The sequence below is a fragment of the Mesocricetus auratus genome, unplaced genomic scaffold (genome assembly GCF_017639785.1).
Source record: "Mesocricetus auratus isolate SY011 unplaced genomic scaffold, BCM_Maur_2.0 Super-Scaffold_100018, whole genome shotgun sequence".
Classification (NCBI taxonomy): Eukaryota; Metazoa; Chordata; class Mammalia; order Rodentia; family Cricetidae; genus Mesocricetus; species Mesocricetus auratus.
In genome coordinates, this window is record NW_024429199.1 from 49229194 (window position 1) to 49246075 (window position 16882).

General features: G+C 47.6%; 1 protein-coding gene across 2 annotated transcripts in view; it reads left to right on the forward strand.

Moving 5' to 3' along the window:
- Nucleotides 1-16882, forward strand: part of Smoc2 (SPARC related modular calcium binding 2) — a 119119-nt gene that overhangs the window by 58518 nt on the left and 43719 nt on the right. Inside the window, exons 5-7 of one of the 2 annotated variants that reach the window (XM_040728162.1) lie at nucleotides 2251-2298; nucleotides 5592-5675; nucleotides 7643-7717. In XM_040728162.1, coding sequence (XP_040584096.1) covers nucleotides 2251-2298; nucleotides 5592-5675; nucleotides 7643-7717 — 207 coding nt within the window. The remainder of the gene's footprint in view (nucleotides 1-2250; nucleotides 2299-5591; nucleotides 5676-7642; nucleotides 7718-16882) is intronic. The other variant, XM_040728163.1, reaches the window with a different exon arrangement.

Consider the following 16882-nt stretch of genomic DNA (forward strand, 5'->3'; position numbering starts at 1 on the left):
GTGTGAGTGCTTAGAACTTCTCGGGTCTTCTGCAAGGGCGGCGAGGGAAATAACCTCCCAGACACCTCCCCGTGGAAGGGCTTTTAGCGTCACTATATCCTGAGAGCCTCCACTTGGGTCTCAGTCAGAGCTCAGCCTTTGAAGCAGGCTCCAGATTTCAGTTCTCTCTAGAGAGACAGAAATAGTACTGTTGGAAGGCAGGGCCAGAGATCTTGTCCCGCAAGACAGAACCACACCAAAGGTGCCAGGCGAGCAGACAGCCACTTCCCACCTTGTCCATTTAATAACAAAATTTCACATGTCCAAACTTGTGACCTGTAGTTTCGTGGCCACTCTGACAGGACTGTGCAGGTATGTGGTCTCTTCTGGAATCTTCTCATGTCCATCTCTGCTGACACAATCTGCTTTCTTGTCCCAGAGTATTTTACTTCAGGTGCGGAAGACCCAGGGATAAACTACAAAGGGTTTTAGATTAGACCAGATCTTTCAACAGGTTGGTAAAGAATAAGGTGGCCCCCAGCCTCAGCTAGCACAGCTTTGTAAAGTTAATTTAACAGAGCGCTGGTGAACTTCCCTTTGCCATTCGTAGCCCACACAGGACTTTCCCCTAGGTATTCTAATACATTTTCTGAAAAGAAAAAAAAATTAAGAGGCCCTGTGTAAGAAAGTGGTCCTAGTCTATACATCACTTAAGTAAAGAGTAACACCTGAAGACTTCTGGGGACAGACGACAAACCTTAACGCAAGCGCTGTCTCTTCATTTCTGGCTTGAGCCTGACCACGGAAGCATGAGATGGGGGAGTGCAGAGGATAGCCTATGTACCGGGGTCAGCCCCAGGACGCATGTGCAGTGTGTGCAGAGACCCGTGGTGCGCCCCCCCCGCAGTGTCGCTTCTCTCTGCGGAATCCTCTAGAGATTGCACAGCAGGTGGGAGTCGCCGAGGCCATTCCCTCTGCGCAGGCGGTCCAGGTGTCCTTCTGGCCTCCTGGTTTATGGGCTATGGGCTCTGGGGTGTGGCTTAGGCAGCATCTGGAAAGGGCAAGACATTCAGAGCTGCCTCCTGCCTTCCTGGAGCCCCAGAATCAGTTGGCTTTGTGTCTCCCAACACATCGCCCAGCTTTTCAACAAACGTCGGTAACAGAAATAGCACCTAGTTGCCTTTGCTTTTGTTTTGTTTTTGGAGACAGGGTTTCTCTGTATTATTTTTGAAGGCTGTTCTGGAACTCGCTCTGTAGACCAGGCTGGCCTCGAACTCACGGAGATCCGCCTGCCTCTGCCTCCCGAGTGCTGGAATTAAAGGCGTGCACCACCAATGCCCGGCTTTGCTTTTAATAGAATGAGTGATCTGTCTTTCAGTGTCATAGCCACAACTGAAAAGAAAAGGCATCTTTGCCGAGGGACACCATGTTAGCCTCTGGTCTGACCAGAGGTTTTGTTTTATTTTGTTTTGTTTTTTTTTGTTTTTGTTTTTGTTTTTTTTTATGATGCTCTGAGCAGACGGCAGTGTGGGAGAATTTGGTAACTGATGCCGTTTCAGTGCATTGGAAACAAGGGAGCACTGCCTCAGACTTGTGAGATCTCTGTCCACACGGAGCGGCATCAAATGAGCAAGTTTGGTGACTGGGTGGCGCTCACGCAGAAGGGAGACAAGTTCAGCAGAAATACAGGCCCCCGCAGCGTGTGTGTGTGTGTGTGTGTGTGTGTGTGTGTGTCTGTCTGTCTGTCTGTCTGTCTGTCTGTCTGTCTGTCTGTCTGTCTGTGCGGGAAGCAAGGAGCCCTCGGCCCGAGTCCCTCACTGTCCCGAGAGCTTCACACCCCTCAGGACTTTCAGTTTCCCTCTATAAAAGACACGTCTATGGTTTTCCTTTGTAATCAGACAAGGTGAAGCCAAGGATTTGGTTTCCTTTAGCTTTGTACCCTCTGTCTGTATCTCTTGGCTCCAACAGTCATCGGGGCGAAGCGTGGTGACAAGGAGACTGCGGATACTTTTCAGGTGCATAGATTGCCATGTGTAAAGACCTTCCACACTTGGCTGCAAAGCCTCAGAAATGGGAACTCTCCTGTTCTATCAGGGCTACCACTTTGGGTAAAAATCCCCACCCCCGGGGGTGCCAGTTGATGTGTGTAATTTAACTGGAACTTGAGAATGCACTTTGAATTTATCAAATGTAATTATGAGCTGCTTTCCTTAATTCATAAAAACCATTTGGTAGGGTGTTACAACTCTGCCCTTTATTTTCCTCTCTTAGGGTCAATAAATGAAAAGTTGCCCCAGCGGGAAGGCGCAGGAAAAGCAGGTAACTATCTTGAAATGAATTTGCATGATGGTATATAAGCTTTTATCTGATTACACCTTTAAGTGACCCTCAAGTTTAAAGCTGAACTAGGTAGGAAACTTACCCAGATCTTCCAGAAGCATGGATGTCACCTGTGGGTCTGGCAGTACACTCAGGTGTTGGTTGTAGTTTGTGTGGGAACCCATGAAAGGGGCTCAGGACTATTGTGGGTCAGTGTGTTCAGCTGCAGGAATGTCAGATAGTACTGCAGTATACGATGACAACTGTGATGTGTCAGGTAACACCGTGGGTGTGGCATGTTCAGATATGACTGTGGGTCTATGAGGACCACTGTAGATGTGTCAGGCTGAGCTGTAGGTGAACTATATTCAACTGTAGGTGTGTCATGTTCAACTGTAGGTGTGTCATGTTAACTGTAGGTGTGTCATGTTCAACTGTAGGTGTGTCATGTTCAACTGTAGGTATGTCATATTCAGCTGTAGGTGTGTTGTATTCAGCTGTAGATGTGTCAATGTTCAGCTGTAGATGTGTCAGGCTGAGCTGTAGGTGAACTATATTCAATTGTAGGTGTGCCATGTTAACTGTAGGTGTGTCATGTTCAACTGTAGGTGTGTCATGTCCAACTGTAGGTGTGTCATGTCCAACTGTAGGTGTGTCATGTTCAATTGTAGGTGTGTTGTGTTCAGCTGTAGATGTGTCAGGCAATGCTGTGGCTATGTCAGGGTTCCTATATGTATACCGAGTTCTATTGTAGGTGTTTTGAGTGACTTGGAGGACATCAAGAGAAGCACTTGGCAAGAGAGTAGAGGTTCAATATTTTGGCTTCTCACACATTCCACACCATAGGAATTACTGAGGACACTGATAGTGTCTGTGAGAAGGTGACAGTTTTCTCCACAGCAGGTGCTCTTCTGAGGGGGAGACAGGACAGCTGACTTCTTTAGGGGCCACTTGATGGCTAAGTTCATCTCCCTCCATCCTATAACCTCCCTACTGAGACAACTTAGGCAGATCTGTCTTCTTGTTCCTTGACCTTCCTCAGTGTTCCCCATCCACGCAGTCCCCGGGGCACACATTCTGCTTTAAGTCTTTGAAGTCAGGAGACATTTCCAAGATGAAATGAACTTTTTTTGGTTGTTTTTACATAACCATAGCCATTACTCTTCTTTCTACCATGGGTCATAGTATAATAAACCTGACAAAGAGAAGCAATAGTAAGACAAGACAAATAGAACTGAGTTTACTCAACTCCACTCCCGAGGCATAAATTGAAAGTCTCTTGGCCAGGAACTGGACTTTCTGCCTTGGAAGAAAGATCTTTCTAGTGTTAAGACCCATGCATGGAATACGTACAGAGAGGCCTGGGGGCAGAAGCAGAGAGGACTGGGGTGTCCATAGAGGCTTGAGGTATGTTCTGAGGAGTCTGAAACAGGCACCGTCATAGATCACTCCATCTAGGGAACACCTGAGGACTTACGGGAGGATGGTTTGTGGTACAGTATGCGTGTGGTGGAGGAACCACGAGGCAGCCTTGCGTGGAAGCAGTGCCCTTCCAGCTGGGGCAGGAAGGCACGAGAGGACATGGTTTGCACTCAAAAGAAAGATGGATATTCAGGTGATAATGGTTGCTCCCAGTGCTGTTTTTTAAGAAGAGAAGCGACTCAGTTTGTGAGTAGAAAATTAATCTGATTCTGAGAGTAGGGAGGGGCAGACGATTCCACGGCCCGTGAGCATCTCCTTATGGGGATGCTCATGGGGCCCACTGGAGGACACCCCTAGGGAGTTGGGGTATGGACGCAGAATGAACTCAAGGAACAAGCTGGTCCTGGAACTGAGCTCCATTGGTCTCTGGACACACACTCGAAGTCAGATCGTGTTAAGAAAGCAACAGTCCAGGTTAGAGAGAAAAGAGAGACGTGGCAGAAATGTGGAGGGAAAGCATAGCTCTCCCATTTTGTGGACTGTCCCTCTGTTTAAGTTGAGTTAGAGCTTCCAATGGGCATGTGGTACTGAGACCCAGCATCCCAAGGGCAGGTGGGGAGCTGGGTAGAGAGCAGCCCACACAGGGTCCTGAGCTGGAATGGACAGGGCCTGGCTGGGCACAACTCCACCTTCACCTGGACATCAACCGTGCCCACCTCATTCTGGGCAGCCAGGCCTGCATTCAGTCAGCAGGGACCCTGTGATTTGGGGAATGGCCCGTCAGGATGACCTACCTGTTTGTTAGCAACTGCCCGCCAGCAGGAGTGTTTTTGCCAAAACCCCAGGAGGCTCACACGTGCTGTTTAAAAGTTTCTCCTATGATCTTTCAAGATACCTGGAATATTAAATTTGGTTTAAATGCTTTATCCCTTTAATTTTATTTCATTAGAAAATAGAATAGTTCAACAGCAAACTTCCCCATGCCATCGCCACTGCAAACATTAGGCAAGTTTGATGTTTGGACAGTCAAATGTTTCAAGAGATTATTTATGATTAAAGGGCTAAAAAGTATGATTCTCCTTTGCTCCCCTAAAAGCCTCGTGTGGGGCTTCTAGACAGCAGGAGGGTACAGTGGGGTCACATTACTGTATCAAAATGTCTGGGGCAGACTTGCCTGAAAACACCGTGGGGGGAGTCAGAGAGACCAATTGCCCAATCACTCCACAAGGAGGTGGCTAGTAAATTCCTCCAAGAAACCGGGCCATTCCTCCCAGTGTCCACACTGCCTTCCCACCAACCCCCTTACTAGCCTGACCCTTCCCAGGCTGCATCCTCCCATGCGGACTACTCCCTAGAGCCTTCTGTCACTCCACTGATAACTGTCTGGAGGGACACAAGGGGAAGGGAGGTCTTCCTGGACCAGATCGTGGCTTCCAAAGTGACCCCTGCATAGGAACACACACAGGAATGGGGTTTCAGCTCCCGCCACGATCCCCGTGGATCCTTGTCCTCTTCCCCACCTTGTGGCCTTTGCAGACCAGGTTTTCTTTCCTAGAGCGGGGCCCTCCTGCTCAGTTTTCCACTAGCCCCTCACTGCCCTATAATGGCCCCTGCCCCGATGGTTTAGAACTTCATCCAGAGTCCCCCCCCCCGGGGTAGGCCTGGGCGCTCAGGTTCCGGTAGCAGTTGAGGGTAGCAGTTCGTAAGACAGTGGGTCAATGTTACTGTCCGGGCCCCTTGGCGCTGGCTTTTGCTCTGTGCTGGGCTGTTCTGGGGGTGGGGTTCCGTGTGTATGTGTGTGTGGGGGGGGGTTGCAAGTCCTGGGCTCCAGCCTGGATGCACACTTACTTAGCTTACTCTCATAATTGTAGTCTCCTTGCAAATCTTTTCCGTTCTGAATTCAGATGATGCTGCAGCCCCAGCATTGGAGACTCAGCCCCAAGGAGATGAAGAAGGTGAGCTTGTGATGGGGAACTGGGTGGGGGGGATCTGGGAGGGGTGGCCAGGGGCTGGGAAGTGATATCAAGTCACAGTGGGTATGATGTTGTTCACAGTCGAGACACACATATAGAAGGTTTCTGCCTGATGCCCGGCCGTCACTAGGTCTAGAGTTGGAGAACAGAATGAGGACCATGGTAGCAGATTCTGAACTAGTTCCTTCCTGAGAGAAGTCCCCAGCGTACACACATGCTGTGCGGGGAATGACAAGAAGGCTTGACTGTTGACATCAGTTCACTGTGTGTGTCAAGAAATCAGGTGGATGTCTTACTACAGATGCAAAATAGTCCAGCGTGGCCTGGCTGTATGTGGCCGTTTACAATGACACAAGGCACCACTGCTTTCCCTGGTAATTTTCCACATTGCCATGGGGTTTCTGCTGAGCAGAATACCTTGGTAGTCATTTTATTAGTGGAAATGCATGCATTCAAATTTTTTCAAAGGTGTGATAACGCCTGCTATTTCTCTACTCTTGTAGCTGGTCTTTATGACAACAATAGCAAGGATAGATTTCTGTTCTTTACCTTTGATGAAGTGTCTATGACAGTGGTCATGTTCTCAGGTCAAACAGGGTCAGCTTTGGGGAAAATGTCTAAGGAATGCACATGGTAAGAAACAGGAGACCAGACTACAGAATCCCATACGCTTTCCAAGTAGCAGCAGTGACTAGTGTGTGCTGGAGGTACTCTGGGCTCTGCCAAGCTAACTCTCTAGCCTGTAGAACCCCAGTCATCCATAAGAATTCACCTGAAAGGGGGTTCAAACCTAGACAATGTGCAGGGTCTGTGTTCTCAGTGCAGAATAATGTGTCCCTGCTGTGCACAGCCAATCACATTTGGTAAATGGTGTTGAGGGGATACTTTCTTCAACGGTGCTATGTGAAAATTATATTTTAAATATTTTATTTTGTGTTGAGTCATTTATTTTGTATGAGAACCTCATGCTACATGAGTACCTACTTTTACTGTGTGGGATGTGTTTTTGCGTTGAGTGTTTCATGAGTAACTACTTCCACGCATGGGATGTGTTTGTGCGCTGAGTGTTACAAGAGTAACTACTTCCACGCATGGGATGTGTTTGTGCGCTGAGTGTTACAAGAGTAACTACTTCCACGCATGGGATGTGTTTGTGCGCTGAGTGTTACAAGAGTAACTACTTCCACGCATGGGATGTGTTTGTGCGCTGAGTGTTACAAGAGTAACTACTTCCATGCATGGGATGTGTTTGTGCGCTGAGTGTTACAAGAGTAACTACTTCCATGCATGGGATGTGTTTGTGCGCTGAGTGTTACAAGAGTAACTACTTCCACGCATGGGATGTGTTTGTGCGCTGAGTGTTACAAGAGTAACTACTTCCACGCATGGGATGTGTTTGTGCGCTGAGTGTTACAAGAGTAACTACTTCCACGCATGGGATGTGTTTGTGCGCTGTTACAAGAGTAACTACTTCCATGCATGGGATGTGTTTGTGCGCTGAGTGTTACAAGAGTAACTACTTCCACGCATGGGATGTGTTTGTGCATTGAGTTGCTTCTTTCCTCCCTCTTACTTTCTCCCTTTATCCTTGGCTCAGTGGCACCGAGGATCAAACCGAGGGCTGCCTGTGTGCTCGGCAAATTACCATACCACTGAGCAACACCCCAGCTCACCCTGGAGTGTTTGATAACATATAGGACCTGCCTTTATTCAAACAGATTTTAGTTACACTTTTAGATTAAGAAAAAATATGTATCGAAGACTTTATTTTATTGTTTCCTTTGTTGAGCGCATTTAGCCATTTTTAACTGTTTTTTTAACTTTGGGGTAAAAAGGTGGAGTACACCCTTATTTATTATGGGGGGTGTGGTCAGGGAACCTACCGAATTCCTCAGCTGAGGGACTCCGTGCTTCCTGACGAACTGTCTATGGTCTTGTTGTTTCTCTAGATATTGCGTCACGCTACCCTACACTCTGGACTGAGCAAGTTAAAAGCCGGCAGAATAAGACCAACAAAAATTCAGGTAAATCGGGACCTGATGTCCTTCTGTAAGGGAGTATTTAATTCAGTAGTTTTACCTTCTGCAAGTTTCTTAAATTTTTTTATTAGATTCTCAATAGTCTCTGAAGGAGTTCTGTGTAGCTGTGCAGTGTGTGTGTGGGGGGGGTAGGGTGTTCATGGTGAGTGCTCTCTTTGAGGCGGTTTCTGAGCTGTTTTAGGTTAAAGCCTCCAAATGTATGGACTGTACCCACTACAGAGCAGCAGTGATAGACTGACCTTTAAAGGCGGTTGCTTTGACATTTTGTAGAAAAGCCATGCTGCTTGTTAGCGACTGCCTGGTTTCAGGGGTTTATGGAGCTCAGTGGGTGGGTGTCCTGCTTGTTTCCTCTGGCCTTTTGTAGACTCTGAATCTGCCCTCTGGGTGAGTGAATAGGCAGCCAGGGAAGGTCCCAGTGACCACAGGAATTTCCTGGGATTGACCTTGAGCACAGAGATGAGAGGCAGCCACTCCCAAGTGCATCGTGGTACTGTGTGCCGCCATCTGGGCTGTATGATCCTTTCAAAGTACATTTTTAATACGCTACAGTAGAGGACTAGACTTAGGGCACCACAGCCCAGACCAGGAAGAATATACATGACTCCCTACATAGCACAAAGAGGACTGGCTGCCAGGAAGGCTGTGTCTGGCGCTGTCCAATTCCAAATCCTCAGGAGACCCATGCTTGGGGAAAGCTTGCTGACTTGGACTGCACAGGGGTGAGACAAGGGGCCTGAGTGGCATGATGGAAGGCTTACATGGAATGCCGGTGAGACCCTGAAGTGTGGCCGCCACTCCATGTTGCTCACCACCCATTTCCTCCTGGCACTGGCTCTGAATGGCAGAGCCTCACCTTGTCCCTGACGGAGACTTTCCCCCTCGACTGCTCTGAGAAAGGGCAGAACCCAAAGGGTTCACCGCCAGTTGTAAATATGCAAGTGGAAGGAAATTTTAAATATTTATTTTTCTCTCAGCAATAATTACTACGGACAACTTCCCCTGTTGTTTTACTTTTAGTTCTGTAGCTGTGAGAAAATACTCTGGCCCAAAAGCAGCTCCGGGTAGGAAAGGGTTTATTCGTCTAACATCTTCGGGTCACAGACCATCTTTGAGGGAAGTCAAAGCAAGAACTCAAGCAAGAACTCGAAGGCAGGCCCGCTTCCTCTTCCCCATAGCATTACCTCAGGTCAAGGAACTCATTCTGAAGCCAAAGACGTGTGGCAGGGCCATGCTGCTTGCTGGCTTGCAGACGTATTTATGCTTAGCATGCTTTCTATACAGTTCTGGATCGTCTGCCTAGGGATGGATGGGGCCTCCCACCATAGACTGGGCTCCTCGTTAATTATCAATCAAGATGCTCCCTCACAGATATGCCCACTGGCTGATATGATCTCAGCAACGCCTCAACTGAGGCTTTCTTCTCAAGTGACTCCAGACTGTGTCAAGTTAAAGCTAACCAGAGCACCTACTGAATGTCACTCATATGCCTCACTCATAGTCTCAAAACAATAAAAACAAATTATTTAGTTCTGTTCCCATACTTACAAAAGGTATCTGATTCAACCCTCTCATACACAAAGCAATTAATTGGTGCATGAGAAAGCAATTAAATCATCGCCGTCTCCAATTTATTAATTTACCGATGGGTCTTGAGAGCTTCTCATGCGAGAAGCAATATGGCCGTGACTCACCTTGATCTGAGAAATATAAACACAGTCACTGGAAGCATGTAATTTAAAGGTGTATTTAATTGTGCTCTGGGAAGAATTTCAACTTAGGCAGGTAACTTGCAGAACAAGGGCATCACCTCTCAGCCATCATTGGCAAGGTGTTGGGCTGATTATAACTAACTTTCAACCACCAAGCAAGCTTTTGGGGTAGGGAACATTGAAAAAAAACATGCCTGAGGAAAGTCCAGTTTACTGTAATAGCATAGGTTATTATAGTTTGTCTTAAATTTCTATATGAGTAGAATGCAAAACAGAGACATAAAGTCAATTTACATAGATGGATTGTGAAACTATTAGGTTTTCTTTGTGTTTAACTGTTATCATCTACTTTCCAAGGGTCAAGGAAGTAGCTCCTACACCATATCATAGGACATTAAAAATAGTATTAACATCAAAGCTGCGGGTACTGTTAGACTTTTGTGGCCTGGATGTTATTAACACCATGAGAAGAGTTTTGCTTGTATTTAATTTCTATTTTAAAAGCTACCTTTACTTACAATCATCTTTGGCAGATATAGAGATGTTTATTTAATAAAACATTAATGTGTCAGAATGTTGATTGGCACCAGAGTACTTTCCTACCTGGGCTTTATCCCTGACAAACAACAGCAACTACGAGAGCAGTACTTTGAGCTATTGCTTTGTATTTAAACACTGACTGACCTTACTGCAATACTTAATGCTCCTTTACAATAGTAAATTCTTGATTTGCTTCTTTTACTGAAGAATTCATTATTGCTCAATTTTTTTCTGGCAATATAAAATGGGAGGTGTTCACTTCTTCTTATTCTTGGAACATCTTACTATATTAAAATTTATTTTTCTATTCATGGGAACATATACTGACTGATTACGAAGTGTTTTGGGTAGGAGGAGGTTTTGTAAGATCCTTTTAAGTATGTGAGTATTCACCTATATATTTATTAAGTACATACGAATCTAATCCACATTCTTTACTATGATGTATGTTGTTCTTTCCAAATCTTCCTTTGTTCCTTTAAAAAGAACCATCTGGAATGCTAAAGAGGAGGCTTGATTTTTGTCTCTTGCCTTGTCTGTTAACAGCACGCATGAATGGTGAGTGCCAGCGTGTTTAGGTTTATCGTGGTTTGAATGAGCTTGGCCCCCATAGGGCTGGGGAAGGGATGGCCGGGAGGCTGCCTGCAGCCTGCCTCGGGCCAGCAGAGTCCTTCTGATGGTGAGAAACAAGATCAAATTGTGGGCCTTACTCACCGCCGTGCCCGCTCCCCTTCCTGTGCCTGAGCTGTAGCTGGGACAAGTTACAAGTGTGTATTTCTCCAGGTGACAAGACCACAGTTACTTCTTAGGGGGAGCCTTTGAGAGGACCCACAGGCTCTGCCAGGTAGGGCTTCTGTGTCAGAACCTGCTCTTCAGCCAGGGCATCTGGGAGATGGTTGCCTACCACTTTAAGACAGGAAAAGCCATGCGGGAATAGCCATCCAAAGCCCGAGAGAGACTTGTTACACCCGTCTTCTGCACCCACACTGTCTACGTCAGAGCTCCCAGGTGCCCCTTCGTTAGAGGCTAGGCATCGAACCTTGGGGGGATCCAGAGGCTCTGCACCCCCACCCCCACCTCCTCATCTGAGCAGGGTCTATGGTGATGCAACTTGGCCTCTTGCCTGTGGGGCTGACTGATTGGATTCTGTGTCCGAGGACAGAATTATTTCAAAATAGGGCCAGACTGGGTTCAGACTGACAGAGACCTCCCAGGACACCCCCACCCCCACTGTCCAGGCCTGAGCCCTGTGCTGGGTAGCAGGGGACAGTCCTCCTTTCAGAGGCTGAGCTCACCTCTGGAGGGAGGCAGAGGAGCTGGTGATTGCTCTGGTCACTCCCTCAGAGCCCCGCCCTTCTACCCAGAGTCCAAAGCCCCAAGGTAACAGGCTACAGTTTTACATTTATGGCAGCCATCTAGATGAACAACCCTTAGACCCCAGAGGCACCCTACTCAGTGAATTCCGGGTGAGCTTGTTCAATCAGGACTGCAGGAGCCAAAAGGCCCAACTGGGAACCCCATCTTTCACTTCCCTTACCCCTATGTGGATGGACACTGAAATGCTTCAGGAGTTACTGCCAGGCCCCGTGGGAGCCACATGGACGACAGATCAGCCACCCCGTGGCACTTAGCAGTGTCAGGATGGAGTTCACGGAACACAAGTGTCCACAGTTAGCCCCTTTGCTGGCTGTGAGAGGAAGGTGATGGTCCCACTCCCCTCTGTGTCAGGAGGCTCTACCTTAGGGTAAGGAAGGCTCTGTTACGTGGAGAACAGAAAAGAGAGTTCTCTGTATTTCCTACCACCTGGCAGCTCCGAAAGGCTACAGCCACAGCCTGTGGTCGATGAACTATAGTGGGCAGAGTGTGCATGGTCACCAGCTACCAACACAAGTGTGGGTTCAGAGGGCTGTGCTCCCTGTGGCTGGGTAACTTCCTCAAATTGTCTCTCCCAGATGGGGATGCTGCGGCTTTAGTCCCAGCTCTCTGCAGGAAGTCCTTCCTGGGTACTAGCCAAGGACCAGCTCTGGCCTGTACCACTGTAGGGCTTCTGGCTACAGCTCCTGAATCAGCAGTCAGACCTTCCTCCCACTTGCAGCAAGAGGTTGGAGACTCTGGTTGGTTGTCTCACTGCCTTGTTTGTTTTTATAAATGCAGGGTGGAAGATGTTGAGTGTCTGGTTTTTTTTTTTTCATTCCCTTCCTGGCTCTTCCAGCAGCTCTATATCCCAAGGCCAAGCCTCAGCAGAGCTCCGGGGGGGGGGGGAGGGGGGGACGAGTGCTCCTTGTACTCAGTCTTGCCTGCAGACTGCTGGACACAGGCTAGCCTCTCCATCCCTTCGAGGCTTGCCAACCCCCTCCTGTCTTTCTGTAGTTTGCACAATCTGGAACAAACACAGAGGCCTGGGTTATGTCATCTTCAGACACCTCCTCCCCTCCCCTCGGTCCCTCCTCGGCAGTTAAACACTTCTCTGGCTCACGTCCAAGAGGACATCCTTGATGGTCACCATGTCCTGTGGTTTTATGAGACCCCCCTCGGTGGAAATATTTTCTGCCTTATTCGGGATTGATAACTTTTGCTTTATTGCACATATTAAAATTAATGCCAAAAGATAATTATCTTTTAATTCTGCTTTAAATCAAGCTAAATTGCATTCCCCCGGGGGGGAAATAATATTAACTACATTTCATTGGTAGCTTCTAGGTTTTTCCTTCTCCTTTTGTTTTTTTTTTTTCAAAATCGGCACTATAAAACCATCAAAACACCATTTAGACTCTTAAGCTATAAAGCTTTGGCCATTTGAAGAGATCAGAATCTATAAATTACATAATTCCCGTTAAGTGTGGCTGTAGCCATGCATGACGTTAAAGTCTTCGTTATCCTGGTTAAAAACGTGCATGACTGAGCTGATTTAGCTTTCCTTATGGTACAGGGGCATGTTAATTTCAAACATGCTTAGTTCTTGGATTTCAATGCTCAATCAAACTGCAAATGATCAGTTTTCAGAAGTTCAGGAAAAAAGGCAGCGAAATCGAGCGGACCCCTTGCTAGACCGGTTGGGAACACGCCAATGCGTCTCCGTGTAGAGAAGCACACTTGACTTTATTCTCTGAAGGGAAACGAAATTCAATTTGCCATCGGATCACGTGGTCCAGCAGGAGTCTCCTGGGTGGATAGAGCTACGGTACGGAAGGGAGATGGTACTGGTTACACATACATAGTACAACTTATCCTTAAAACAGCTCTGTGAGCCAGAAGCTACTTGTCTCCAGGTCAAGCAATGTTCCAAGCACACATTTCAGGATCCCGTGTGGGTGCACAGCCCAACCTGAGGTGTAAGCTTTCTATGGCTGCTTTTGTGTGAGTTTCCAAAGACGGGGAGACTAGGGGTACCTGGGGTGCGGTGGGGTGAGGGGATTGGGGGTGAGGGGGCTCAGACAGAGGACTGGGCTGTGCAGAGCTCAGTGTGGGCCTGCCTTAAACATGCGTTACCTGCTAGTGCTTCTCTGCTGCCTAGCTGTGGGTAGGGGAGAGAACGGGCATTGTGCTCTGGCAGATACAGAGAACAGGGTCTGGTAGAAGCCTCCTGGACGCAGGAAAGAGGCTTTGTGCTTGAAAACTGAAAGGAGGCAGTGTCCTCAAAGCAGGCCCTGCTAAGCCAGGCCCTGTGGTCCTTCTCAATAAACCTGGAGGAGTGGAAGGCAGTTTATAATGCAGAGGTGCACCGTGAAGTCTCACAGGCCAGAAAAAACGGCCTTTTCCAGATGCACCTGGAGCTGATAGGCTGAATCGCCTGGGCTCCTCCTGGGCAGCAACCAGGCTAGCGGGAGCCATTCTGACAGTCATCGGGGCTAGTGTGGCTTAGGGTCCTCCGGGACTTGGGAAGCACAGGAACCGAGAGGCTCTAGGCTGAGGCTGCTTCTCACCCTGGGATCCTGGCAGAGAATGTGGCCTCTTGGGGTGATAAGGCCTGCCCCATAGGAAAGCACCAGTTCTCGGTCCTGTTGGGTCATGGGAACCCAATTAGCAAGCAAGAAGGGAACTGACGTACAGGTATGTGTATCTCAGTTTTGTGTGCAGCTTGGCAGACTGCAAGGACCAGGGCTTTGCTGGGAACCCTGCATGTTTTTGTATGATTAGGTAACTAATTAGATTTGAGAGAATTCAGGTACTGGGAGTTATAACAGTAGGGTGAAGAGTGTTTTCATAAAAGCACCAAGGGTTTGCCCTGTAGTTGTGACCTCTGCCAGTCCATCCTTCGCCATGAGTCAGTTCAAAGCACAAACCATGTGAAGGGCATTTCATACTCGAGAACAGAACTTCACAGAGGGGGTTTCACCGCGATGTTCTGTTCTGTGGCTTTCCCGTGAGTTGGAGGATGTGTGTGACTCATCAACAAGGGAGGCTGTCTTTGGGAACCACCACACAGTTGAACTGAAGTTAACAGTCTTTCATACCTTCACCTGAAAGATCAGGCTGCTCTAAGCCACTTTCTCCTTCGCTGGGGGACGTTAACACTTTGTGTTGGGTGAACATTAGGGAATGCTATTATCCGGTATCAGCTATTTCTCCAGGCCCATATGTCCTCTGCAGGGGACAGATTGAGGCATCTTTCCTTATCATGTGTAAACCACTGGCCGATCCGACACCCTTGGCAAGCATGAGGCATCAGTACAGTTACAACAGGCTGGCCATGCTGCACACTTACAAACAGAAAGCTGGGGAGATGGCTCAGTGGTTAGAAGCGTTTGACGGGCATATGAGAGAAACCATGTAAAAGCCTGATGTGCGGTGTCAGCATCTGTAACCCCAGTGTCCCTACAGGGAAACTGGAGAGTAAGACAGGCGAATCCCTGGAGGGTTGCATCCCAGCTAGCCTGTGTAGACAGTGGAAAAACAGCAAGGACAACCTGTCTCAAGCTAAGTGGAAGTTGAGGGCCAGTACCCATGGTTATTTTCTGACCGTCATACAAGTACTGGGGCACACATGTCCATCCTCATGTTCATGAGTGGACATGTGCATACATATACACACCATAACCTATATAGATACATACATGCATACATACATACACACACATACATACATACACACACATACATACATACATACATACACATAAATATCCTGAAACATGGTAGGACATTTGCCAAGGAATTTGATTCATTTTAGGAAAGACATGAGAGTTATATACACACAAGGGTATGTACAACCAAACATAGGCTAAATCACTGTTTATTCGAAGATATCTTTTTGTTTCAGACAGAACGCTCCCCCTAACCTCTGCTTGTCTTCTCGCTGTCATCGTCATCTTTGATACACAAACACTGTATGAGACTTTTGATCACGTTTTTTGTTTAGAATCACATGAAGTGTGTTGCTCAAATTCATGACCCCCAAAGTGATGGTGCTAGGATGGGGGCCACTTGGGAGGTGCTTAGGTGGGCTTTATGGTAGCATTCTAACTCTTACAGAAAGGCTTAAGGTTCCCCCCCCCTGCGTCTTTTCCACTATCTCAGGGACACATGGAAGGAGAAGATGGGCTCTGACCAGATATTCTGATATTGGACTCTCGACTGTAGGGAGTCAGTGACTGCTGCCCATCTGTCTGTCCAGGCCCTGGTGCCCTTGTTAAGGCAGAGTACCAGCTAGGTAAGGCCCTCAAAGGTGCTGAGGAGCTCAGAGTTCATCTTCCGTGTTTGCAGCTGTAGATGCTGGTAGGGGCTGCTAGAGCCTGCTGGTCTACCCTACTCTTGCAGGTGGTCCCAGGGAAAGACATAGGTTCTTAGCATCTGTGTTGCTGGCTCCAAAATCGCCCCGACGATACATTTTTAAGCTTTTCCTTGGTGTGCTGGAAGTTAGCGTTAAAATTCATGGGCCACCAAGAACACACACTCACCATTACTGGTGTGAAGTTCTGAATATATGTGAATGCTTCCCAATAGTCACACTGGATATGAAACATAGCACTGCTCTCAGGGAGGCTCTGAGAGTAAGGGTTTTCTGAGGTGTTCTGGGTAGAAGTCAGTCTTCGACACAGAATAATCAAACACTCCATCCTATTCCGTGATCTGCCTCCGTGATTCCTTGGTGGTGTCCCTTGAAGGCTGGTGTTTTCCTTTTGATGGACCCTGTTCATTTGGTTTTTCTTGCATTTCTTGTCAAATCCCACTCTGCAGAACCCCTGCCCAGCTCTGTCCTCCATATTGGTCGCTGCAGTCCTTGAGAAGGGATTGATGAAGCTGCTGCTGGCTCAGAAGCCTTTGTGCAACTGAGGGCAGCTGGTCTCGGCTTTGTAGAATCTTGTCTTTTGAGCCCGCCTCTTCCATGAGGCTGAGCTGACCCTTGAGAGTAGAGTTTGGGATGGGTCCAGACAGTATGCTTGCCCCTTCATTGTAAAGGATCAAAAGTAGTGTCAGCAGCACTTGTGAGTGGGAGGGATTGCAATGTGAGGTTCTCTGTCCCTCCTAGTCCCGCTGCCCTTGAGCCCCAAAAATAAACACACAGAGACATGTATTAATTATGAAACTGTTGGCCAGTGACTAGGACTTCTTACTGGCTAGTTCTGTCTTAATTATTAACCCATATCTATTAATCTAAGTTTTTTCCATGTGGTCTCATCTTACCTGTAGGAGTGAACCCCACAAAGCTATCCACCCATGAGGGTGGGGACATGTAAACTGACACAGGTAGATATAAAAGGAAGTGAAAGGAAAAGGAACCTCCCTTTTTTCTCCTGGAAACCAGCCACGCTTCTAACTCCTGGTTTGTGTGACTCTCTCTCTCTCTCTCTCTCTCTCTCTCTCTCTCTCTGGTAAATAAACTTATTGTTTCCTTATAGTGTTGAATATCCTCATTATCTGGTGTCAGAAGTGGGACATTTATAATGTGACATTTATAAAT